Here is a 25,747-nt window from a genome sequence, read left to right as displayed (position 1 = left end):
GGGGCAACCGGGACAGAATCCGGCGCCCCAACCGGGTCTAGAACCCGGTGTGCCGGCGCCGCTAGGTGGAGGATTAGCCTATTGAGCCGCGGTGCCGGCACAGGGCGCACTCTTAACTGACCTTGGCCCCCCCACCTCGCCTGGAGCATTAAATGGGCTCAGTCAAGCCTTGCTGAATGCATACGATGCCTTTTGCCCACTTCACAATGTCACCCAGGGCACACTCTGCCATCTTCACCATACATCACCCAAGGCCTACTTCACAATGTCACGTTCAACTGCCCCCTGCACAGCAATGGGGGACCTCACAGGGGCTCAGGGGAATCTCTGTCCGGGGCCAGCACTGGCTGATGAAGACAACCAGCCAAGGATCCAAAGTCTGGGGCTGTGCTAATGGATTCAAGCTGAGCAGCCTGGGCCGGAGGGGCACGGAACCCTGAGGGCTTGCGGGACCTGCGAAGGCGTCTCTGGAAGCCCAAGGACTCACAGCTGCGTGTAGGCGGGGGCATGTATTTCACCGCTGCTGCTCGGGGCGCCTTGCCCGCCGTCACTTCACAGGAGGGGCCGATCCTGCGGGCAGGAGCAGGTGATGTGCATGTGAACTGATTTTACAAGCCTCGGGTCGCACAACTGCCGGCCCAGCCCGGAGAAAGCGGCGCGCAGCCCCATAAGGGCTGCCCAATCCACAGGTGGCCAGAGGCTCAGCCCTAAAGGGCCCGCCTCTCCCAGGCTGGGCCCAGTAGGGCGAAGGTTGTTCCCCGGGCCACGTGAAGCTCCCTCGCCCCTAAAAGCCCGGAGCCGGCAGTGCGAATGAAAGAGGAAAGTTGAGACCGTCCCAGCCTCCCAGCGGCCGCGCCGGGAGCCTCCCCTGTCACAGCCGCCGCCGCGGACCGCGGAGCCCCCAGTCCCGCCGAGAGGAGGTCGCGGCACCGAGCCATGGCCCTCTGGCTGCCGCCGCTGCTGTTCCCGCTGCTTTTGGCCGCCGCGGAGCCGCCGAGCCCCGAAGGTGAGTAGTGCTCCGCCGGCCAGGGCTGGGACGCTGCGAGGTGAGGCGCCCGGCACCTGCCCGTGCCCCGCCGCGTGCGCTCGAGCCCCAGCCCCGCGCCCGGCCAAGCTCCCTGGCTTGTTTCTGGGTGGACGCCAAGGAATGCGTTTGAGCGCGGGCACTGGGCGGTCCTGCCTCAGCCGCGTTGCTCCTGGAGGGTACGGGGGTGCGCTTCTGCGGACTTAGAAAGTTTGGGTCACAAAGTGTTGGCAGGCATGGGTTCGCTCCAACCCAGACTCCTGGCCCACGCGGCCTCGGCTCGTCCTGAAGAGTTCCAGCCAAAGGACATCTAAATATATTTATCTAGATCATAGGATGATAGGATCCCAGGCTTCCACTTGTGCTTAAAAACAAAAACGGACCATGACTTTGGCTTAAAATAATGATGGCAACCTGGTATTGTCAGCTTGATGGGTGTCAGGAGGTGTGCTAAAGGGCTTTATGGTTTTTTTTTTTAATTTAATGCTCACTATAATCCTATATAATCCTATATAGAATTATAATCCCCATTGTACGGAGAAGAAAACTGAGATTGGGAAGACTCAGTTGTATGCCTAAAAATAAAACAGTGAGTGAAGACAGCTGGGATGCCACAGGGTATTTGCATAACTCTTCTTGGTAAACAGGTTTTATCTCCTACAGGTGTGGATGCTACACACCTCCCTTCCTCCCTCCCTCCCCCCTTCCAAAGAAAAAGCCTTGGATTTTTCACTTCCATTTTTAATGTGACCAAGATTGTGACCTCTAAGGACTTGAAAGACCCCAAAGCTAACTTAAGAAGAGGATTAATTCTGTTTGATTTCATAATCCCTTTTCTAGTGCAAGGAAAGGGTGGGGTCTGGGGAGGGTGCCCTTCCCAAATGGGTGTGCTGATCTTTGTTACGACATCTTCCATCTACAAGTGTCTGCAGTTATTGGATTTCAAGGCCTTTGCTTTTGCAACTCGCCCGATTATCGCTCTTCAATCTTCAGTTTCTAGTCTGGTCCGTCCTCTGAGATCAGGAGGGGTGAACCTGCAGGCTCCTGACCCTTGATTTAGCTGCACACTCTAGTCTTTGCCTTGACTGTGGAGGGGCCACCGTTTAGTTCAGAGGAAGTGCTAATATAAGCATACCTGGGAGAGGCTTGAGTGGGTCCCAGGAAAGGAAATGGTTTTCGTGTCTGCAGTGCTGGTTGAAATCTTTTTTTTTTTTTTCCTTTGGACTTGCAGATTACTTTAGATGCTTTGGTAGGTGGAGGGGGCAGCCTGGGGAGTGAGAGGCAGGCGTTGTTTTTCCTGAAGATGGCACACTGTTGGAAGATGCCACTTGTAAGACTCTGCATCTTAGTTTAAACTGAGTTCCCCAAATAAGGAACGGACTCCGTGCCTGGAGGACCTGGAGCCCAAGCAGAAAGTGAGGGTGTTTGCGCAGCTGCAAAGTGACCTGAGAGCACCATGTCCAGCAATGCGGAAAGGCTTCTTCCCATGGGCTACAAGGGCATCTGGCAATGCCCATGTTAATTGTTCCAGACAGATGTGATCTCTGGTTCTTTTGTTCCACTCTTATTCATCTGTTTTCCATTGTAGCTTTCTCTTTTCTAAGATTGATTTATTTGAAAGGCAGAGTTAAAGCAAGAAAGGAAGAGATCAAGATCTTCCATCCCCTGGTTCACTCCCCAAATGGCCACAATGGCCAGGGCTGGGCCAGGCTGAAACTTGGAACCTGTTTCTCCATCTGGGTCTCCTGTGTGGGTGGCAGGGGCCCAAATACTTGGGCCATCGTCTGCTTTCCCATGGAGCCTGCTGCAGCTTTTTTGATCTTTGTCATGGTCTTCTAGACTGCCAACAAGTTGAGAGTAGAGAACGGGGACTTAGCTACCTCTTGCTTGACATGTGCTCTCAGAAGTACTCAGCACAGCACCTTGACCTTAGCACAGTGAACTCTAAAGAGCTTGCATTAGACTTCAGATGATGGTGTTGCATTGATCTTTCCAGACTGCAAAGCCCACTATGTGTTTTTAGAAGGTCCTTGTACAATTTTTCTAAGTGCCATGTGTGGTGAAATTGGGCTACCAGTGAGGAGGGAGAGGTTTTGGCTGCTGACTCACCAGGTGGCCTGTGCATTGTTAAACTGGTTCAGAAACCGGCTTTCAGTCTTAAAAGGGCTAGACTCCAGAAATTCAGTCTTTCCAGTGCTCCACATCAGATCAGATGCAGGGCAGCTGATTCATTCTGATAGACACCCAGGTTTAGTCACCAGACTTGCTACTTGTTTATTCATTAGAGATAACTGTCAGGTGGATGGAGTATTTGCATAGCCTGCTGGAGGCACATTCTCATTGTCATCCAACCACCTGGGGTAGCAATGTCAGGCATTCCAAGCTGTAGGCCTGATTCATCTCTATTCCAGTAGATACTAGAAACTTGACTCGGGCAGTGCGGTGCCCCTCTCCTGGTCAGTGCTTGCCTGGCACCGTTGCCCCTCCAGGCAGCCTTTCCTGCACTTCAGTGGCTCACTAGTGCCCACCTGAGACTTAAGATCCCTCTTCTTTTTTAAAATTTATTCATTTTATTTAAAAGGCAGAGTTAGAGATGGAGATCTTCCATCCACTGCTCAACTCTCCCAGAAGCCAGGGTTGGGCCAGGCTGAAGCAAGGAGCTTCGTAAGGATCTTCCCACATGGGTGGCAGACACCCAGTACTTGGGCCGTCTTCTGCTTTTCCAGGTGCAGATCTAGCAGAGAGCTGGATAGGACGTGGGACAGCCAGGCCTCAAACTAGCACCTGTATGGGATGCCGGAGTCTCAGAAGGTGGCTTAACTTGCTGTGCCACAATGCCTGACCCCCTAGTCAAGTCCCTCTTTAGGTTGCTAATGCCTTTGGTTGCCCAAGAGTTCACTGTCTGGAAACCATTCTGTCTCTGCAGGTGACTTGGCAGACCTAAGTTTAGGACCAGTCTCACTTGCTCCTTTAACTCCAGGGTGTTCCATTTACAAACTCATCTGAGTCTGGCTCATGGTTGTTCTGTGTGTTTGTGTTTTACACAAAAGATCTTCCTTCTGGGAAGTACAATATTAGGTGGCATAAGATTCCAGAAATTCCTAGGTCCTGACTCTGGCTCCGACACATACAGTGTGACCTTCATATGGTCACTTCTCTTCCATTTCCCCTCTGTAAAATGGGTGTAATAATATCACATAGAGTTGTTGTGAGGAATGGTGCCTTGTCCACAGTGTGGCTAGGCAGTTGAGTGGTCATTAGTGTGGCCTCTCTCTCTGAAGGCACTGTGTGCGTCTTCATAAGCAAAAAGGATTGCAGATGACCATTCATGTGCTTCAAAGTCATAATCTGATAAAAGCTAGATGTTTCCTTAATCACGGCCCAACATTTCAGGGATTTTCAGAAAACAATGGGCAGCCTCCTCATTTGCTTTTCTTGATCGTAACTCACTGGAATCACCTGGATCGCTGGATCACTTTTTCCTAAATACATTTTTTTTTAAAGGATTTACTTTGTTTATATGAAAGGCAGAGTGACAGAAGGAAGGAGAGAGAAGAGAGACCTTCCATCTGCTGCTTTACTTCCCAGATCACTGCAATGGTTGAGGCTGGGTCAGGCCAAAGCAAAGAACCTGAAGACTCCATCCTGGTCTCCCATGCGGGTGCAGGGCCCAAGCACCTGGACCATCTTCCACTGCCTTCCCAGGCACATTAGCAGGGAGCAGGATGAGGAATGAAGCTGGGACTCAAACTGACACTCATAAGGAGATGCCAGCATAGCAGGCTGCAGCTTAATCTGTGACAGTGCCAACCCCACCTAAATGTGGTCTTTAAAAATTGTTTTAATTGGAACCAATGTTGTGCCTGCAACAATGGCATCCAATATGGGTGCTGGTTTGAGTTCCAGCTGCTCAAGTTCCAATCCAATTCCCTGTTAATGGCCTGGGAAAAGCAGCAGAAGACTGGCCCAAATTCTTGGTCCCTTGTACTCATGTGGGAGACCCAGCTGAAGCTCCTGGCTTTGTTCTGGGCCAGCCATGGCCATTGGAACCATTTGAGGAGTGAGCCAGCAGATGAAAGGGGTGTGTGTGTGTGTGTGTGTGAACGTATGTGAACCCTGTAAACTCAAAAATTTTCTTGTACTCTCCTGATATCAGTTTAGTCATTAAAAAACGCATATGTGGGGCCAGTGTTAGGCTAAATGGTTAAGATGTAAGTGAAGAAAACTGAGTTCCATAATGGAGCACTTAAGTTTAGTGCCTGCCTGTGGCTCCTGACCCCAGCTTCCTGCTAATGCAGACGCTGGGAGGCAGCAGTGATGACTCAAGTAATCTGTGTGGAGGACCCAGATTGAGTTTCTGGCTTCTGGCTCTGGCTCTAACTGCAGGCCCAGCCCTGGCCATTGTAAATATTTGGGGGTAAACCAATGGATAGGAGCTGTTTCTGTTCATCTGTCTCTTTCCCTGTGCCTTTCAAATTAAAGAAAAACTCATAAAATGTATACAAATTCAAGAACAATATCTGGGACAAGTGCCCGTTTATCTTTATCATTAAACTTTGTATCTGGGGACTGGTTCATGTCCTGGTTGCTCCGCTTCTGATCCAGCTCCCTGCTAATGACCTAGGAAAAGCAGTGGAGGATGGCTCAAGTATTTGGGCCCTTGTACCCATGTGGGAGACCCAGTGAAGTGCCTGGCTTCTTCCTGGCCCAGTCCAGGCCATTACAACCATCTGGGGAGTGAAGTAGGGGTGGAAGATCTCTCCTTCCCTCAGTAACTCTCATTTTCAAAAACTTATTTTCAAAAAAAACCCTTCATGAGGTACCTTTCTCTGAAGGGAAAAGAGAACTTCCACTTTGACTATGGACCTTGTCTAAATAAGATAAGAGTCAGTGAACTCAAAAGGCTTCCATAGCCTTGGAAACTCATGACTGTAGCATAGGGAAATTACTGATGCCATAAACAAGAGTGTCAATTTGTAAAATCAACAACAGGAGTCACTGTGCACTTACTCCTCATGTAGGATCTCTGTCCTCAATGTGCTGTACATTGTGATTTAATGCTATAACTAGTACTCAAATAGTATTTTTCACTTCGTGTTTCTGTGTGAGTGCACACTGTTAATCTTTATACAGATCAGTTTAGCATATATTAAGTAAAGAGAATTGAAAATGAATCTTGATGTGAATGGAAGGGGAGAGGGAGCGGGAAAGGGGAGGGTTATGGGTGGGAGTGAAGTTATGGGGGGGGGGGGGTGGAAAGCCACTGTAATCTAAAAGCTGTACTTTGGAAATATATTCATTAAATAAAAGTTTAAAAAAAACTTCATATTCTGATCTTTCTGGAAATAGAGATTTGTTAAAGATACAAACTTTTGTTTAGATGAAAATTAAATAGAATCCTTCAGAGTTTAAGGTAGAACAAGTTAAAATTTTTTTCATAATTTATTCATTTTCTTGAAAGGCAGAGTAAGAGAGAGCTTCTAGCCACTGGTTCTCTTTCCAAATGCCTGCAATAACCAGTAGTTAAGAACTCCATCCTGGTCTCCCATGTGGGTCATGAGCCATCACCTGCTCCCTCCCAGGCTGTGCATGAGGAGGAAGCTGGATGAAGCTAAGTAGCTGGGGTTTGAACTGGACTCTGATAAGGGGTGGAGGTGTTCCAAATGGCTTTTTAACCCACTGAGCCATAACATTTGCCCATGATTTTCATAATATGTAAATGAAATCATGTAAACTCGTTTGTTCTGACTTGAATAATGGAAATTTTTACTTTGTACTTACTTAGGCATTAATTTTCCATTGTTGCTCATTATTTTTGCTTTTGTTGGATTCCAAATTATAAAGTGTTAACTATGGAGACTGCAAAAGAGGAAACAGCAGTATTCATGATGTTAATCTCAAGGGACTTTTTTTTAAATCAGTTTTTGCATGCATAAAAGTTTGTCCTTCATGGCATAGATTTCAGGATCTTCCACACCTTATAATTCTCAATCTTTTGAAAATTTACCTTTATAATGTGGCTGAGAAAAGCATTTATAATATCTCATGTAGCTGCTTTTTGCAGCTGCAAAAGAAACTTGGTGAATGTGGTTAAAAATGAAATAGAGGTAGTGAAATTATGAGGAAATTTCAGTGTAAATCTTGAAACTCTGTGTCCACAGAGATAACAGCATGTTACAGTCTTCCTAGGGAAAGTTGTAAAAGTCCCTCAATTGAGAAACTTGAAGATAGAATGAGCTAATCAAAGAAGAGATAGGCTTGCTCTGAAATTTGTTCATCATCCTTGTGAATTAAGTAATCTGACAACACACAGTGTTGAGTTACTTGAACCAACGTTATTTTCTTTAGGGTCATTTGCAAACCTAAGACACCAAAGTTGTAATTTGTAATTAGACATCAAGGATTAATATGCTGTGAATTTGACAGGAGTCTATTGCCAGGTGTTGCTCTCCCAGTCAGGGTGAAGGACTGGGACTTAAGTGGCCACATAATCAATAAAGGATTGTACTGGACCCAAGGGAGTACATACAGTGACATAGGAGCTGCCACCTCTCACTCCCAAGGAGCTTGCAATCGGGTCTGTTGGACCAGATACCCATAAACATACGCAACTACTAAAGGATCTAGATGAGGAGGGAACCAAGGGCCAAGTCGTCTGGGGCAAGTTGACCTCTGTTGCTGAGACTTTTGGCAAGACCTCAGACATCAGCTGGCAGTGAGGAACAGGTTTGTTTCAAGGGAATGCCGGAAAGGGATCATTCCAGATCCAAGCAAGTCTGCAGCAGTTTTTTGCATGAGTGTTTTGTCACTTTTAAGCTCCTTTTGAAAGCTCTTTCCTCTGACCTAAAGTGTCAGGCACCTCATAGCCCCACCTTGCTTCCCTCCCCTGCCTTCTGTGCTGGCTTCCTGCAGGTGTCATCTCAAGCGTGTCAACTCGGCCACACTGTGTGCCATCTCCTGCTCTGTACCCCAGAAAGTCTTGAAAATCAGTCCTGTCCTGAAGCACATGCAAGTCTGGGGATGAGGGAATTAATGCTTCTTAGGGAAACTTTAAAAAAAAAAATGTGTATATTTGAGAGAGGAAGAGAGTCAGTGAGCGCCATCCATTGGTCCACTCCATAAGTACCTGCAATGGCAGGAAGCTGAGGCCAAGAGCCAGGGACTCAATTTATGTTTCCCTTGTGGGTGGCAGGAATGCAACTACTTGGGCCATTACCTGCTGCTGCTTAAGGTCTGCATTGGCAGGAAGCTGGAATAAGGAGCCAAAAGCCAAGCCAGGCATCGAACCCAGGTATTCTGATATGGGACATGGAAATCGCAATCAGTATCTTAATGGCTATGCCAAACACCAGTCCCCATCAGACAACTTTTGAGCCATGTTGCATGGATGCAGGTATGTAAATGCTCTCATCTGTTCCTGGGGGTGCAGATTTTAGAAGCTCATTCTCTGCACCTTCTCAGAGGGCTTCAAAGGAGTCAACCAACAGTGTCGCTGGTGGAGCACCTTGAATGGGCTTTCTCTACCTGCCTTTGTTACTCCTTCAGTTCCCTGGGAGCACTGCCAAAATAATCCTCCTTTCAGCAAGAGTCTTGGACTCTGATCTCCAGACAGGGTCCCAGTTGCCTGGAGATTGTTTAACTCAAGAACCAGTTATCTTCTTAGTGACTGATGAAGCATCAAAGCAAATCTGAAAGCCAGGTATCAATTTACCAAGAACACTTTCAGATTGAAGTGCAATGCCAATATACACAGGGAAAGTTAAGACTGCCTCGTGAGCATACAAGAGGAAAACACTTCAAGAATCGGAAGCATTGAATTATTTGCCAAGTCCAATCTGAAGAGATGAAATATTTTTCACTTTTATTTTCCCCAGAAATCTTTTATTTAAGGTACACCAACTTCATGCATTTCATAAATAGAACTTTAAGAACATAGTGATTCTTCCCACCGTACATACCCTCCCACCCTTCTTCCTCCTCCCTCTCCTATTCCCATTCTTAATTATTTACTAAGATCTATTTTCAGTCAACTTTATAATCAGATTATACTAATTAAATATTTCTGAACAGTTTTTTGATTTATGTTTTGATTTCTTCTGTGACTACTATTCATTTAAGAGATTGCTGTTCAGTCTCCATGTGTTCGCATATGTTCTAGAGATTCCCGAGTTGTTGATCTCCAGCTTCATTCTATTGTGGTCAGAGAACATGCATGGTATGGTTTCAATTCCTTTGAATTTGCTGAGACTTGCTTTATGGTGTGGCCTGTGGTCTATCCTAGAGAATGTTCCATGTGCTGCTGAGAAGAAAATGTGTATTCTGCATCTGTGGGACAAAAAGTTCTGTAGATACCTGTTAGGTCCATTTGGTCTGTAGTGTTCATTACTGTTTCCTTGCTGATTTTTCTGTCTGGTTGATTTGTCCATTGCTGAAAAGGGGATATTGAAGTTCTCCCTTACTATAGTATTGGAGTCTGTGTCTCTTTAGATCCATTACCATTTCTTTTAAATAGCCAGGTGCCCTGTAATTAGATGTGTATAACTTTATTATAGTCCTATCTTCCCATTGAATTGATCTCTTAATCATTGCACAGTGACCTTTTTCTCTTCTAACAGCTTTTGTGTTAGTCTATTTTGTCTGATATTACAATGGCAATACCAGCTCTTTTCTGGTTTCTGTTAGCATGGAATACCTTTTCTATCCTTTCATTTTCAGTCTGCATCTATCTTTGTTGGTAAGATGTGTTTCTTGTAGGCAGCAAATAGATTGGCCTTGTTTTTCAATCCATTCAGCCAGGCTGTGTCTTTTTTTTTTTTTTTTTTAAAGATTTGTTTACTTGACAGTCAGAGTTACATAGAGAAGGAGAGGCAGAGAGAGAGCAGTCTCCATCTGCTGATTCACTCCCCAGTTGGCCCCAGTGGCCAGAGCTGCGCGATTCTGAAGCCAGGAGCTTCTTCCAGGTCTCCCTCATGGATGCAGGGGCCCAAGGACTTGGTCCATCTTCTACTGCTTTCTGAGGCCACAACAGAGAGCTGGATTAGAAGTTGGAGCAGCCGGGACTTGAACCGGCCCCCATATGGGATGCTGGCACTGCAGGCAGTGCCTTTACCTGCTATGCCACAGCACTGGCCCCAAGGCTGCATCTTTTAATTGGGGAGTTGAGGCCATTTACGTTCAAGGTGACTATTGATAAGTAATGACTTGGCCCTGCCATTTTCCCAGAAATATTCCTATTGTTTACTTTGGATTTCTTTTGTACTGGGCTTTTTTCATTAAGATAATCATCATGTCTGATAACACAAGATCATTAGACTTTTTAACTTTTGAACATTTGTATCAGTAGCATTTTACATTATCATGACAAATTTAGCACCACTTCACATCTTGACAGTACCTTTAATATAATCCAAATAGCCTTATTGTTGGTATCTCCACAAGATGAGCGATCCTTTGATATTTCCCAGGGGCCCAACTGGAAATATCAAAGTCCAAGAAATTGGAACTTTGATTTTTTTTTTTTCCTTTGAATGCTTGTCAAGGATGCCAAGAAGGCTCAATATCTGATTGAAATAGGATCCTTTAACATCATGACATAATATAAACCAGATGTGATTATTGATACAAATTAATTACTCAAATGCTTTAAAATAAGCACATATTTAAACAACCCATAGATCTTGTTTAAAAATAGCTGAGTTTTTATTAATTAGAACTTAACAGACATTAAGAGAGCACAATAGATAACTTCAACAGAACACAATCTCTTTGGTAATCCCAAGAACCATAAATAAAAAATTATTTAGCACATGGAATTATCCCATGACTTGGAATAATTTCAACAGTCAGAACTAGGGAAGATAAAATAGCTTACTGGAGCAGACTAGAAAACTGAAGAGTCACCAGTTTAAAAATTGCAGCATCTTAATAGTTTCATTTAACAGATTTTTAACACTATTTCAGTATATTTACTAACATGCATTGCAAAAACCTCATTGCTTTAACAGAGGATCAGAGTCTAGTTCTATGTTAAATAGACTAATAGCTTTTGCTTTCTACCTGCTGATTTTCTTGATTTACATTTTTGAAATAACCCTTAGAAATCTCCAAGTTAAGACTATTTTCTTAAATACGCTAGCACATTGAATTTCAAGCTTAGTCTCTTCAAGTAGTGTTGAACTATTTTCATATGGATAGCTTATGAAAACACATTAGCAGGCCGGTGCTGCGGCTCACTAGGCTAATCCTCCGCCTAGCGGCGCCAGCACACCGGGTTCTAGTCCCGGTCGGGGCGGCGGATTCTGTCCCAGTTGCCCCTCTTCCAGGCCAGCCCTCTGCTGTGGCCAGGGAGTGCAGTGGAGGATGCCCCAAGCACTTGGGCCCTGCACCCCATGGGAGACCAGGAAAAGCACCTCGCTCCTGGCTCCTGCCATCGGATCAGTGCGGTGCGCCGGCCGCAGCGCGCCGGCCGCAGCGGCCATTGGAGGGTGAACCAACGGCAAAAGGAAGACCTTTCTCTCTGTCTCTCTCTCTCTCTCACTGTCCACTCTGCCTGTCAAAAAAAAAAAAAAAAAAAATTAGCAAATCCAAACAGTTTTTCCATAGAATATAAGGTTCTAAGATTACCTAAAAACACATTTATCTCATTTGCTTTACCTAATTTACATTTAGCAATTACACCTAGATGACTGAAGATGCTGATATTATATCATACCTCTATCTGAATTAAGGTCAAAGTCACATTTATATCAAATTCTCCTTTTTATAAAACTCGAGGTATGAATCAGTGACATTAAACCAGAGATTACAAAATCTACCTTAGGGGGTCTATAATAGGCATTGATTACCCATTGCTATCAGAAACTTGTTAAACCAAGATGTAAAACAAGTTTGGCAAGTTACAAAGCAATATTTTTTAAAGACAGTGGCTCAGCAGGGAGGTTTGATCAGTTCTGTTGGCATAGTTTCATGCTCACCTCCTCTCCTCCAGCGAGACCAATGCCTGGGTGCTAGCCCCAGTGGGTACAGTGTTCATCTGCACTGTCACAAGAACCACACAAAGGATCTGTGCAGTCCCAGGTGTGAGCACAGATCCTGCAGCAATGACCCTCACCAGGGAATCGGAGAGCCACCCGCAGTGATTGCCCAAAGGACCCGGTCACACCCTGCATCCTCCTGGTGTTTTCAGAGTCCCAGCATACAAGGCTCCCACCGTCATGAGCTCCCAGCCCGCTGTCAATTCTCCCAGCCAGACTCGCGCATCTCCTCTCAGCTGGGCACATGGACACGAGTTGGTACAGCTGTTACATCTATCCAAAATAGTGCCTGCCCTCTCTGCCAGTTACAGGATGCCGGTGCCAGGTGGTCAGGGAGAGAGAAACATGTCCCCCCTCCCCCTTTTCCCTCTAGGTTGCCAGGTACACTGTCCCCCCAAAGAGCTCCAAGTTGGACTTGAGCAACATTCTTCCCACAGCTTTATCACCAGTGGATTGGGCTGCTGCAGTCTGATCCCACCTTACTCTCCAAAGCTGGTGCTGAGGCTATTGGCTGCTGGGGCCCTGAATTGTATGCATCCATACCCTCCATGTAGACCCACAGTGTCCCTCTAATTTGCATGGAGTTTCCTGTCATTTTCTTCCTAACTCTTCCCAGAGATTTCACTCTCTCCACTTTTTTTTTTTTTAACTATCTTTCCCTAGACTAGAGCAGTACGTTCCCTATTCTGCCATCTTGGTGCCTCCTTTTGAGATTTTGATTATATAATTTTATTTTTTCTGTAACACATTCTACCTTTTTGCCTACTCCCCCAACCCCCATTTCTTTTTTTCTCCCCTTTCTCTAACTTGCTGAGTATACATTGTACTGCTCAGGGTTGAAAATCACTTACTCTTTAATAAATGAAGTGCTAGGAAAATGAGGTTACAAATATGGAACAGTGGTTTAAACCACTTATGAGTATTACACAAATTTTTCCTTTCTAAGCAGGATTAGGTGGATTTTTCTTTCAATTAAAAACAATGAACTCATAGAAAATGTTAACATTTACAAGTAAATGAAATAAATTTAATTTGGATGTTTGAGTTTTCACATAGAAATATAATGATGGGGCTTCTTGATTTATAGAAGAAAATCTGTTTTTACAATGTAACGCTTCCATTCATTTAACAAATACTAAGTGCACTGATTGTGAAGCCATTTCTCTTCAAAATGTTAAAATCCGATTTTTCATTTTCACAACTCTAAATACAATATCACACAAGGTTCTTAGCTTTGGGATTGATTAGACTTGAGGTGAGATGCCTACAGCACCTCTTGCCCAAACTTGAGGATATAAATAAGTACTTGGGCTATTTTAGACTAACTTCGGTAAATTTTCTGATAAACTTCATTTTTGAAACAACAAATACAAGTGAAAACTAGATTTGTCAAAGGCATGTTGTTTGGTCAACTACAGTGCTCCAGGATGTAAAGTGGTGAGCAGACATAGCTCCTGCTTTCACAGTTTTTATATAAAGCTGGGTTAGGATTAGAGTTGTATAATATTTTTCCATCTTCACTATTAAACTTTTCATACCATTCACTCCCCTTCCTAACATGTAAATGTTTCTGAAAAATAGAAACATAGGGTTAGAGTTGTGGCATAATGGGGGTAAGCCACCACCAGCATACAATATGGGCACTGGTTCGAGACCTGGCTACTCCTTTCCAATCCAGCGCCTTGCTAATGCACCTGGAAAACCCGCTGAGAGTAGCCTGAGTCCTTAGGCCCCTGTGCCCAAGAAGATCTGGCCCAGCTCTGGCTGTTGTAGCCATTTGGGGAGTGAACCAGTAGATGGAAGGTTTCTGTCTTTCTCTGACTCTAGCTCTGATTTTCAAATGAATAAAATCTTAAAGTTATAAAGGCTTAAACTGATTTAAGAGAATCTGAAAAGTATGGATATTTGGGAAAACCAGAATGCATGGAAGTGTGAAGAAAACATTGAGGAACAGAAGACATCCGTTAGGGGTAGAGTGATTCTCAAAGAACATACACTTTGTTAGCAGTATGTTTCTATCATGAATTCTCCTGAGGACTGGGGAAAGGTTTATTCATGCATAGAAGTAAACTGGTGTCAAAAAATGCATGTATTTGCAGAAGTTTATTTTTGTGGTTAGGAAATTAGGTAGTACCAGCAACAGTGAAAGCACAGTGCTGGAGTATTCAGATTGCCTTGAGGAAGCCACGATGTCCAGCAGAAGGGGGAAGGGAGAACACGAAGGTTCTCAAGATGAGAAATCTGCAGGTTATGGAGAAGAGGCCAGAGTTAAAATCACGCTTTGTGGATAGAACTGAAAGAAGAAACTGCTAAGGTTCACTGGACTTCCTTTATTCTTTCCCAGTTCCTGTTTATGGCCACTCCCAGCACAGCCTTTTAAAGCTGCTTTTTCTTTCCTCTTTCTTCTCCTCCTCCTTTATTTTTTTTTTAAAAACATTCTTTCATTTTTATTTATTTGAAAGAATAACGAGAGAACATGAGAGATCTTCCATCTCCTGGTTCATTTCCTCAGTGCCTGAAACAGCCAGGGCTGGGTCAAGACAAAGCCCAGAGCCAGAACTTCATCTGAGTCTCCTACATGGGTGGCAGGGAGTCAGTACTTGAGCCATCGTCTGCCACCTCCCAGAAGCATTAGCAGTACTGGATCAGAGGCAAAGTGGAACTTGATCCCAGCCATGCAGATAAGGGATGCAGACATCTCCAGCGGGGACTTAACCTGCTGAGCCCCAGGGCCAGTCCTTTCTCTTGAGCCAGCCATGTCTCCTCATGCTCTTACAAGGCTAACTGCAAGTGAGGGTGGAAGGGAATGTGCAGAAAGAGCTCAAGCTATGATGCTTAGGGTCAACAATAAAGTTAGACTCTTCCAGTTGGGAGGGGGAGAAGGAATGTTGCCATGGATGCTACCCAGGATGGTCAAGTTGTGGCTGATTGGCTTCATTAACAACTGGAGAATTATTTGTAACTGGGAGTCCATTGACAGAGTATCTTAATTATTGTTTTGAAAAAGCCTTCCATTATGGTCATGATTTTACTAAGTAGATGAGCTTAATCCTACTCACTCATTCCTCAAGGGTCATAATCTGGATTAGCTTCCAAGCCTGACCAAGTACCAGCCTATCCCCAGCTCCTCTGGGCCAATGTACCATGATACTTCTCTCTCTGTCCGCCTCTCTCTGTCCGTCTCCCCCTCCCCGCCTCTCTGTCCGTCTCCCCCTCCCCGCCTCTCTGTCCGTCTCCCCCTCCCCGCCTCTCTCTGTCCGTCTCCCCCTCCCCGCCTCTCTCTGTCCGTCTCCCCCTCCCCGCCTCTCTGTCCGTCTCCCCCTCCCCGCCTCTCTGTCCGTCTCCCCCTCCCCGCCTCTCTGTCCGTCTCCCCCTCCCCGCCTCTCTGTCCGTCTCCCCCTCCCCGCCTCTCTCTGTCCGTCTCCCCCTCCCCGCCTCTCTCTGTCCGTCTCCCCCTCCCCGCCTCTCTCTGTCCGTCTCCCCCTCCCCGCCTCTCTCTGTCCGTCTCCCCCTCCCCGCCTCTCTCTGTCCGTCTCCCCCTCCCCGCCTCTCTCTGTCCGTCTCCCCCTCCCCGCCTCTCTCTGTCCGTCTCCCCCTCCCCGCCTCTCTCTGTCCGTCTCCCCCTCTCCGCCTCTCTCCGTCTCTGTGTGTGTGTGTGTGTGTGTGTGTGTGTGTGTGTGTATGTTAACGATTTATTTTATTTGAAAGGCAGAGTTAGAGAGGGGGATGGAAGATCTCTCAGTCTCTGTCTATCCACTGGTTCACTCCCCAAATGGCTGCAATGGCCAGAGCTGAGACAAATTGAAGCCAGGAACCAGGAGCTTCTTCCAGGTCTCCGACGTGGGTGCAGGGGCCCAGGGACTTGGGCCTCCTCTGCTGCTTTCTGAGGCACGTTAGCATGGAGATGGATCAGAAGTGGAGCAGCTGGGACATGAACCAGTACCCAAATGGGATGCCAGCCCTACAGGCGGCAGCTTAACACACTGCATCACAGCATTGGTCCCCATATATTTTTAGACTTATTTGAAAGGCATTTCAAATTTGCTATTTTACTCCCAAATGCCTGCAATAATGGGTTGAAGCCAAGTGCTGGGAACTCAGTTTGCATCTCCTACATGGGTAGCATGTAGGACTTGAACCATCACCTGCTGCCTCTAGGGATGCACGTTAGCAGGAAGCTGGAATCGGGAGCACAGCCAGGATTGGAACCAAGCACCCTGACAAGGGATGCAGGCATACCATGCCACATCTCAACCACTGTGCCGAACTCCTGCTCCCATGATGCTCTAGTATTAAGTAAGCTGCAGATTGAGTGCTTACTGGGGAGACAATCTTTGCACCAAAAAATAAAATATTGATTCAGATGGGAATGTTGCCAAAGATAACAGCATATAACAAGTCTGCTTCTAGTTTCTTAACCACTAAAACCCAGTTTGTCTAAACTAAACTCATTACATCCCAGACCTACTCCCTAATTGCTTCCTCTCATTGAATGATACATCATCCATCTGCTGAGCCCCAGTGGAGAACCTGAGCATCATAATGGTCTCCTTCCACCACATTTTAAAAATAGAGACACTTCATCAATGTTTAATTTTAAAAGATTGATTTATTTATTTGAAAGAGTTACACAGAGAAGGAGGGGCAGAGAGAGGGATCTTCCATCCACTGGTTCACTCCCCAGTTGGCCACAATGGCCAGAGCTGTGCTGATCTAGAGCCAGGAGCTTCTCCTGGATCTTCCACGTGGGTGCAGGGGCCCAAGCACTTGGGCCATCTCATTCTGCTTTCCCAGCCCATAGCAGAGAGCTGGATCAGAAGTGGAGCAGCTGAGACTTGAACCAACCCATATGGGATGCTGGCACATTGATTTTTAATTTTTTTGATTTGTAACTGATGTATAAGTTGTACATATTTTGGGGGTACCATGTGACTTTTTTTAAATACATACTCATCATGTTTACTTTGATCTGAATATTATGTCTGTTGTATCAAATATTTATCATTTCTATATGGTGAAAACATTTCAAATCCTCTTCTAGATTTTTATTTATTTTTGTTTAAGGAATACAACTTCACAGAATTTAATATATAAAGATTTGGTAATATGATTCTTGCCCCCCTACCTCCCTCCCACCTCTGCTCCCATGTTTCTTCCTCCTCCCTCTTCCTTTCCTGCTCTTATTTTTTACTGAGATCAATTTTGTTAATTTTTATACTCAAAGATTAACCTTACACTAGGTATGAAGAAAAAAAGTAAAGAACAAAACCAAACAAGAAAAACATTGTTCCTCCACAGTCAAGGCAAGAGCTGTTCAAAATCATTACATCTCAAAGTGTCAATTTTGCTCCTATAGATTACATTCTAAGTACTCGATTAGTTATCACAGATCAGACAGACTAAATGGTATTTGTCTTTTTGTGACTGGCTTATTTCACTTATAATAGTTTCCAGTACATCCATTTTTTTTGCAAATGACAGGATTTCTTTTACGATAATTTCTTTATCTAGACCAGTTGATGAACATCTGGGTTGATTCCATATCTTCAGTATTATAAATTGAGCTGAAATGAACATGGTGGGTACAGGATCACTCTTTTATATGTGCTTTCATTTCCTTTGGATAAAATCCCAAGAGTAGGATGCCTGGGTCGTATGGTAGGTCTATATTCAGCTTTCTGAAGTATCTCCATACTGTCTTCCACAGTGGCTGTAATAGTTTACATTCCCACCATCAGTGGAATAAGGTACCCTTCTCCGCACATCCTCGCCAGCATTTGTTTGATTTCTGTATGAAAGCCATTTAAAGGGGATGAGGTGAAACCTCATTGTGACTTTGATTTACATTTCCCTGATGGCTAGTGATCCTGATAATTTTTTCATGTGTCTACTGGCCATTTGAATTTTCTGTCTTAAAATGTTCAGGTCCTTTGCCCATGTCTTAACTATGTTTTGTGGTGGTCGAGTTTCTCGAGCTCTTTATAGATTCTGGAAGTTAATCCTTTGTCAGTTGCATACTTTTTGCAAATTTGTTGTTTTTGAGGTCCTTGACATGCACTGACAGCTCATTTAGTGACTTTCCACTTTGTTGATGTAGACACTAATTGCCATAAACATCCCTCTTAACACTGCTTTTGCTGTATGCCATAAGTTTTGATATGAGATATTATCATATTCATTTCCACAAATTTGATTTCTTTGATTTCTTTTATGACACACTGTTCATTTAGGAACAGGTTGCTCAGTCTCCAAGTGTTTGCATATTTTCTTGAGGTTCTTGAGTTGTTGGTTTTGAGCTTCAGTCCATTGTGATCAGAGAATATGGTGTTTTTGATTTTTTTGAATTTGCTGAGACTTGCTTTATGGCCTTGATTATGGTCTAACTTGGAGAAAGTTCTGTGCACTTCTGAGAAGAATGTGTATTCTGTCACTGGGGTGAAAAGTTATATAAATATCAATAGGTCTACTTGGTCCATATTATCTATTAGCTTTGTTTTTTCTTTGTTTTTCTGTCTGTCTGATCTATACAGTGATCAAAGTGATGTGTTGAAATCCCCAATTACTATTGAATTGGCATCTATGTCTCCCCTTAGATCCATTAACAGTTCTTTTAAATAGTAAGGCACCCTGTAATTAGGTGCATATGCATTTATTATAGTCAAGTCTTCCTGTTGTATTGATTCCTGAATCATTACATAGTGTCTTCCTTTGTTTCTTTTAACAGTTTTTGTGTTAGTCTATTTTGTCTGATATCACGATGACTACAACAGCTCTTTTTTGGTTTCTGTTAGCATGTAATATCTTTTTCTGTCCTTTCACTTTCAGTCTGTGTGTATATTTGTTGGTGAGATGTTTCTTGTAGGCAATAAATGGGTCTTGTTTTTAATCGATTTGGCCAGTCTATCTTTTATTAGAATTGAGGCCATTTATATTCAAGGTAACTATTGAAAAGTATCACATTGGCCCCGCCACTTTTTCCATAAATATTCATATTGTTTACTTTGGATTTCTTTTGTGCTGTTACTGGGGAGTCGTGGTTTTTTTTTCCTTCACATTCTTTCATGATGGCTTTCTTTCAGTTCTACACATCCTTTAGCATCTTTTGTAAGGCTGGACAGGAAGTGACATTCTTTCAATTTTGTTATGGAAAGTCTTTATTTCATCTTCATTCATAAATGAGAACTTTGAAGGGTGCAGTATTGTTGAGTTGACAGTTTTTTCTCTTAAAACTTGGAATATATACCGCCATTCTCCCCTAGCCTGTAGGGTTTCCAATGAGAGGTCAGCTGTGTGTCTAATTAGATTCTCTGAAAGTAATCTGGCATCTCTCTCATGCACATTTTAGAATCTTTATGCTTTACTGTGGAAAGTTTGACTACAGTGTGTCATGGTGAAGATCTTTTCTGGCCATATCTGTTAGGAGTTCTATGTGCTTCCTGTACTTGGACATTCCTTTCTCTAAATTACGGAAGTTTTCTATAATTATTTCACTAAGTAGGTCTTCCAGTCCCTTCTCTTTCCACAACTCTAGGCACTCCTATGATGCATATGTTGGGTTGTTTGATAGTTTCCCATAGATCTCTAACAGTGTTTTATAGTTTAACAAGTTTTTTTTTTTTCTTTTTTTTTTTTTTTTGTCTGAGTGAAAGCTTTCCAAAGACTTCTAGCTCGGATATTCCTTCTGCTTCACCAACTCTGTAAGGCTCTCCACTGCATTTTTTATTGGTTCTATTGAATTCTTAATTTCTAGTATTTCATTTTTATTTCTCTAAAATCTCAATTTCATGTGAAATCTTCATATCATATATAGTTTCCTTTAGTTCATGGATTTGTTTCTGGTTGCTTTTAAGTAATAGTTTTTTAAATTCCATTTCTGGCATTTCCTCAATCTCTTCATCTTTACATTCTTAATATTGAAATGTTGTGTTCCTTTTGAGAGCTAATAGTGTCTTATTGTTTCTACAAATGCCTAAAAATAAATGCAGAAATTCAAGAATGTGTTTTCCTCTGATGGCTTTTATTTTGAGCTATGCCTATGTGGCTTAGTGGAATGTCTACACTTCAGTGAATACCAAGAGGTGTGTGGTGGGTGTGGCCAGGGAGCTCTGGTCAGTGCTTCAGGATGGGGCAAGTATCCAAGGTAATTCTGCTCTGGTTAACTGGATGCAGAGGAATTGGTGTTACCATCCCTTCTCTTCCAAGCTGAGGAATGCCCAGATGTTAGCCCCAAGTGTGTTCAACACTCAGCCACACTGCCATATGAACCACATGTATGGTCTGCACAGTCCTTCCTGTGAGCACAGTTCCCTCTGCTATGAGCTGCTGTAGGCAACCAAGGAGCTTTGAGCGTGAAGTAGTACTCTGATTGCCCAGAGCTCAGCCACACCCTGCCTCCTCTCATGCAGTCAGTGTTTTCTGTCTCAGCTTCCAGGGTTCTCACCGTCAAGGAATTACAAGTGGGGCCACTCTGCCCCTCTAACACATCCTGTCTGCAGGGAGACTGAAGTGTTCCCAGAACCACTTTCCGTGTATGTTCCAGTCCACTAGATTGAGTCCAGTCCTCTCAACTAGATTTGATGTCAGTGGAGAACATGGGTTTTTCTCTAGTAAGATCTCTGGATCATAGGTACACAAAATACCCACTAACGGCAGCCCCGCCTGCTTCACAGTTGTGCTGGCCACATAGGAAAGTCCCGCAGGCAGCACTTCTCTTCTGTAGGGATGGCTCCTCTCCCTATCTGTTGCCAGGTGGGTGGACACTGTCTCTGTCAGTTGCTCTTGGACTGCTGTGGTTGCCCCCACTGGGTGGAGGGCGAGCCCAATAATTGCTGCGTGTGTACATACAACTTGGAGCAGCCACTCCTGCCTTTGTCCCAAAACGACACCAGCCCTTGGGGCTGGTGCTGTGGCTCACTTGGTTAATTTTCCAACTGCGGCGCCAGCATCCCATATGGGCGCCGGGTTCTAGTCCCAAGTATAGGATGCCAGCTTTGCAGGTGGCAGCTTAGCTCCCTGTGCCAAAATGCTGGCCTCTGCTCCCACATCTTCAATGACCAACCCAAATGTATAGCTTTCTCTTAAGCAGAGAGATGTGCAATGGTTTCTCACACAGAGAAAAGGGTGCACATTTCCTTTTTTTCTCGGTCACCTTTCCTTTCACAAACATTTACCCAGTACTTGTGATGGGCTGGGCACTACACTGAGTGCTGAGGAAGGCCTCTGGCCTCAAAGAGTTTGAGCAGACCTGGAAGTTACTGAGTGGTGTGCAGGGTGTAAAGAAGGTATGCACACAACCTACAGAGCTTGTGGAGAAAGCCAACCCCTGCAAAGCGGCTGCTGTCTCCTGAGTCCTCAGCAATTTTGAGATTGCCCAGTGGTTTACAAGAGAGGAAGTCTCGAGCAAAAAAAGTGACTGTTAAAAACTGGATCATCACGGTTGGAGAGCCGCATGTAATGATTTCTGGACCACAAAGTGCAAGATGCGGTGGTGGTGATGAAACTGGTTAGGTAGATAGAAATGAGGCCAAAAGGCTAAGCTGATAATGTTTTTAAAAATAGGAAATAGAAGCCATTTAGCAGGCAAGCTAAGGAAAACTGTTTGCATGTTAAAAATGCTACCCTAGTCAGTGACTAAAGAATGGGTTGGGAGCCATTTAGCATGGTGGCTGAGATGTCACTTGGGATGATTGCATCCCCTATCAGAGTGCTTGGGTTCAAGTTCTGGCTCTGCTTCCTACTACAGCTTCCATCTAATGTGTACCCTGGCGGATAACAGGAGATACTCATGTGGTTGGGTCTTGCCACCATGTGGGAGAATTGGATGGCTCCTGGCTGTTCCAGGCATTTGGGGAGTGAATCAGCAGATGGGAGAGGTCTGTCAAATACAAAAAATTTTTAAAGAAGCTATTAAAAGGTCAGGGCGAACTTGACAAGGCGTCCTCTATAGTTGAGGCTAATTGTGAAACATAAACTTAGAAACAGATAAAGAAGGAGGGGTTGATGGGAAAGATAATTAGATTTTGACTAAAGATTGGATATGAAGGAGGGGGAGAGAGAAAAAGGAGGGGAGGCCAGGATAGTCTTAGGTTTCAGAATGGGAGACGATTGAACTCAGAATACGGAAGATGGGTTGGGATGGAATATGTATTTTATTTTCAGTATTTTTAATTTCTAGTGCTTATGGAGTCATCTAGAACGTGTTACGTTAAAAGGTATACTTCAGGCTGGTGCCGCGGCTCACTAGGCTAATCCTCCGCCTTGTAGCGCCGGCACACCGGGTTCTAGTCCTGGTCGGGGTGCCGGATTCTGTCCCGGTTGCCCCTCTTCCAGGGCAGCTCTCTGCTGTGGCCCAGGAAGGCAGTGGAGGATGGCCCAAGTGCTTGGGCCCTGCACCCCATGGGAGACCAGGAGAAGCACCTGGCTCCTGCCATCGGGTCAGCATGGTGTGCCGGCCACAGCATGCCAGCCACTGCGGCCATTGGAGGGTGAACCAACGGCAAAAGGAAGACCTTTCTCTCTGTGTCTCTCTCTCTCACTGTCCACTCTGCCTGTCACAAAAAAAAGGTATACTTCAAAATATTTGTAGAACTAAATGTTTATTTTGGCCCTGAAAAATTTTGAAATCTATGCAGTTATTTTTTAATACACATTGTCTATGAACATTTTGAAAACCTCATCTGCATGGATTTCAAGATTCTTTTGCACAAAAGTAAACATCTTGTAATTCCATTTTCCATGAACTATTTGAAACCTCCTCATACAAGAATAGGCCTAACCCATGGGGACAGAATGAAGTGGTACACAGAGGGGGAGCAGATTCCAAAGAGTAGTGCCCTTGAGGCCCTGGGTTGAAAGGCTTTATTTTTTATTTCATTTGAAAGGCAGAGATCCAGAGAGGGACAGAAACGGATATCTCCTGTCTGCTGGTTTACTCCCCAAATGCCCGCGACAGCTGGGGATGAGCCAGGCTAAAGCTGGGTCTCCCACATGAGTGACAGGGACCCAGATACATGAGCTATCACCTGTTGCCTTCCACGGTATGCATTAGCAGGAAGCTGGATCAGAAACAGAGGAGCCAGGACATAGACCCAGGAACTCTGATATGGGATGTGGTGACCCATATGCTGTCAACCGCTGTGCAAACGCCTGCCCCACAGAGTTGCAAGAACACATTGTCCCCAGAGTCGGTGCTCTGAGGTTCTTATGACATCAGGACTCCTATTCCGTTAGCAACTTAGGCAGAAGTAGTGCTGGGGCATGTGGGGTGGCTCGCAGATGGCAGCAGGCTCATCTGAGTGAGGCAGGTATGAGACCAATGCCAGAGCACACTTCTGTCTTTGGAAGATGAGGCCCAGACTGTGCCTGTCCTGTTCACCACTCTATCACCAGCACCTAGCATGGTCCTTGATACAACCTGGCTGCTCCCTAAAAGTTGTGAAGGTTGGGGCTGGTGCTGTGGTGTAACAGGTTAAGCCACCACCCTATGGGCAATGGCTGGAGTACCGGCTACTCCACTTCTGATCCAGCTCCCTGCTAATGTGCCTGGGAAAGCAGCAGAGGATGGCCCATGTGATTGGGCCCCTGCACCATGTGGGAGTCCTGGAAGAAGTTCCTGGCTCCTGGATTTGGCCTAGCCCAGCCCTGGCTGTTGCGGCCATTTGGAGAGTGAATCAACAGATGGAAGACGTCTCTGGCTTGCCCTCTCTCCCTCTGTCTGTAACTCTGCCTTTCAAATAAGTAGTCACCGGAACCAGAGAGAGCATTTATAGATGACCTTTTGTTCTCTGTGAAAGTGGAGCTTGTTAATTGTGTTAAAGAGAAAGGAGCAACTGCAGAGAGAGAGGAGGAAGCGAGTGGTTTTAGGACACAGAGGCAGGAAGAAATAGGATGGAATGACATTCCTGAACACAGTGGGAGGTTCAGAGCATGGGTAGAAGGAGGGAAGTGATCCGGAGGGGAGAGATGGGTAGCAGTCCAGGCTTTGTGAGGATGGATTCACAAAACCATCAAGAGCTAGAGATCACAAGCAACAACATCCAATTTTTCTGCAAAATAGGAACCTAATTTTTACATATGAAGGATTAAGCACAAGATACAGGATTAGTATCCTGAGAATGGTGATGCTGAGAGTAACAGAAGAAATCCATTATAAAAACCCTGTCCTTGGCTGAGTGAAGAGGTGGGGCAAAGCTCCAGCCATGCTCAGAGTCCCACCTTAGCCTTAGCCTACCTCAGTCCCATTGTTGATACAGCTTCTGCTACCCCTCAACTTTGACCTGATTCTTTGTGCTCTGAGTCCCTTTCCCTTGACGGATGCTCTGATTGTCCCCCATTGTAATAAGGAGAGATGTTGATGACAGGTTTCCCAATTCTGGCAAAATGGACACCTTCAAAAGCAAATATGTTGGAATTTGTGGATACGCAAGAAATATTTGTCAACAGCTCAGCTGACCAGCGTTCTGCCCTTTTCTTCCAGGAGTCTCCTATGCAACAGCCTACTGGATGGATGCCGAGAAGAAAGTACAAGTCAGAAATGTACTAGACAAGAATGGGGATGCGTATGGCTTTTACAATAACTCTGTGAAAACCACAGGCTGGGGCATCCTGGAAATCAGAGCTGGGTATGGCTCTCAGGCCCTGAGCAATGAGATCATCATGTTTGTGGCTGGATTTTTGGAGGGTTACCTCACTGCCCCGTAAGTACCCTGGTTGTGGCAGAGCACCTGCCAGGCAAGCTCTGTCCTTGTCTTTGTCCAGCTGTGACTCTAGTCTTCCTGGCATAGTACCTTAGAACCAAAAAGTAGTTGAGGCCCGTTGCACCTGTAATCAGAACCTGCCTAGGAGATACAAGGCCCCCAGGTGCGGTGTTCTTCAATCCTCATGGCATCAATCTCCCTAAAACCTTTCCTTCTCATGAAACTTTTAAAAGACAGGGAAGTCATTTCTTCGTATTGATCATTCCTGCTGTCTGGGAGAGAGAACCCGAGAGGTGGAGACTCAGGACCACAGTGAGTGAACATTAACTAAAAATTAAAATGTAAGATCATTTAGTTTCAACCATCTTGAAACAATACTCCAGAGGGCAAAGAGATTACTCACTAAAATTTTAGCAAGTTTACTATAAATGTCCCTTCCAGTTCTGTGGTTACTTGATTTTGGTGTCCTTGCCTTGCCATATGTAGTTAAAAATAATGCAATCAGGATGCCTGCTTTTTAGAAAAATGCTCTTTAGTGAAAGCAAAGTTGCAACACTTGTAATCAGGCCTTATCCCTCCTTTGATATCAAAAGTGTCTTATGATTGGGCTTGCTGCTTTTGTTCTCTGTGCCCTAGATTAAGTGCAATCTAACCAGAACTTATGTTGGGCTGTTACTACCTGAGTCATGGTGAGGTGCTGATCTGTATCTATTCCTGAGTACTGGAGATTATATCAGCTGTTGAAATGACTAGTTGTTGGGTTTCAACTGTTCTGCATAAATATAAACTGTATATTCTGTTTTGTTTTATTTTTAAAGGTTTATTTATTTGAAAGAGTTACAGTGAGAGAGGGAGAGACCGATATCTTCAATGCACTGATTCACTCCCCAGATGGCTGCAAAGGCAGGGCTGGGCCAGGCCAAAGCCAGGAGGAGCTTCTTCCAGTTCTCCCAGATGGATGCCAGGGACCCAAGCACATGGGCCGCCTTCTGCTT

At 44.8% G+C, this 25,747-nt stretch overlaps 1 protein-coding gene across 2 annotated transcripts in view; it reads left to right on the top strand.

The window, feature by feature from the left end:
• The first annotated feature begins 614 nt into the window (after window positions 1–614).
• PLBD1 (phospholipase B domain containing 1) overlaps window positions 615–25,747 on the top strand; it is a 78,517-nt gene continuing 53,384 nt past the window's right edge. The window contains exons 1-2 of one of the 2 annotated variants that reach the window (XM_008259602.4): window positions 615–1,006; window positions 24,533–24,752. In XM_008259602.4, the coding sequence (XP_008257824.1) occupies window positions 937–1,006; window positions 24,533–24,752 (290 nt within the window). In that variant the 5' untranslated portion in view covers window positions 615–936. The remainder of the gene's footprint in view (window positions 1,007–24,532; window positions 24,753–25,747) is intronic. The other variant, XR_011379002.1, reaches the window with a different exon arrangement.

This window comes from Oryctolagus cuniculus, chromosome 9 (genome assembly GCF_964237555.1).
Source record: "Oryctolagus cuniculus chromosome 9, mOryCun1.1, whole genome shotgun sequence".
Lineage (NCBI taxonomy): Eukaryota > Metazoa > Chordata > Mammalia > Lagomorpha > Leporidae > Oryctolagus > Oryctolagus cuniculus.
Note: the sequence above shows the minus strand (reverse complement) of the source record. Positions and strands in the feature narration are given on the sequence as shown.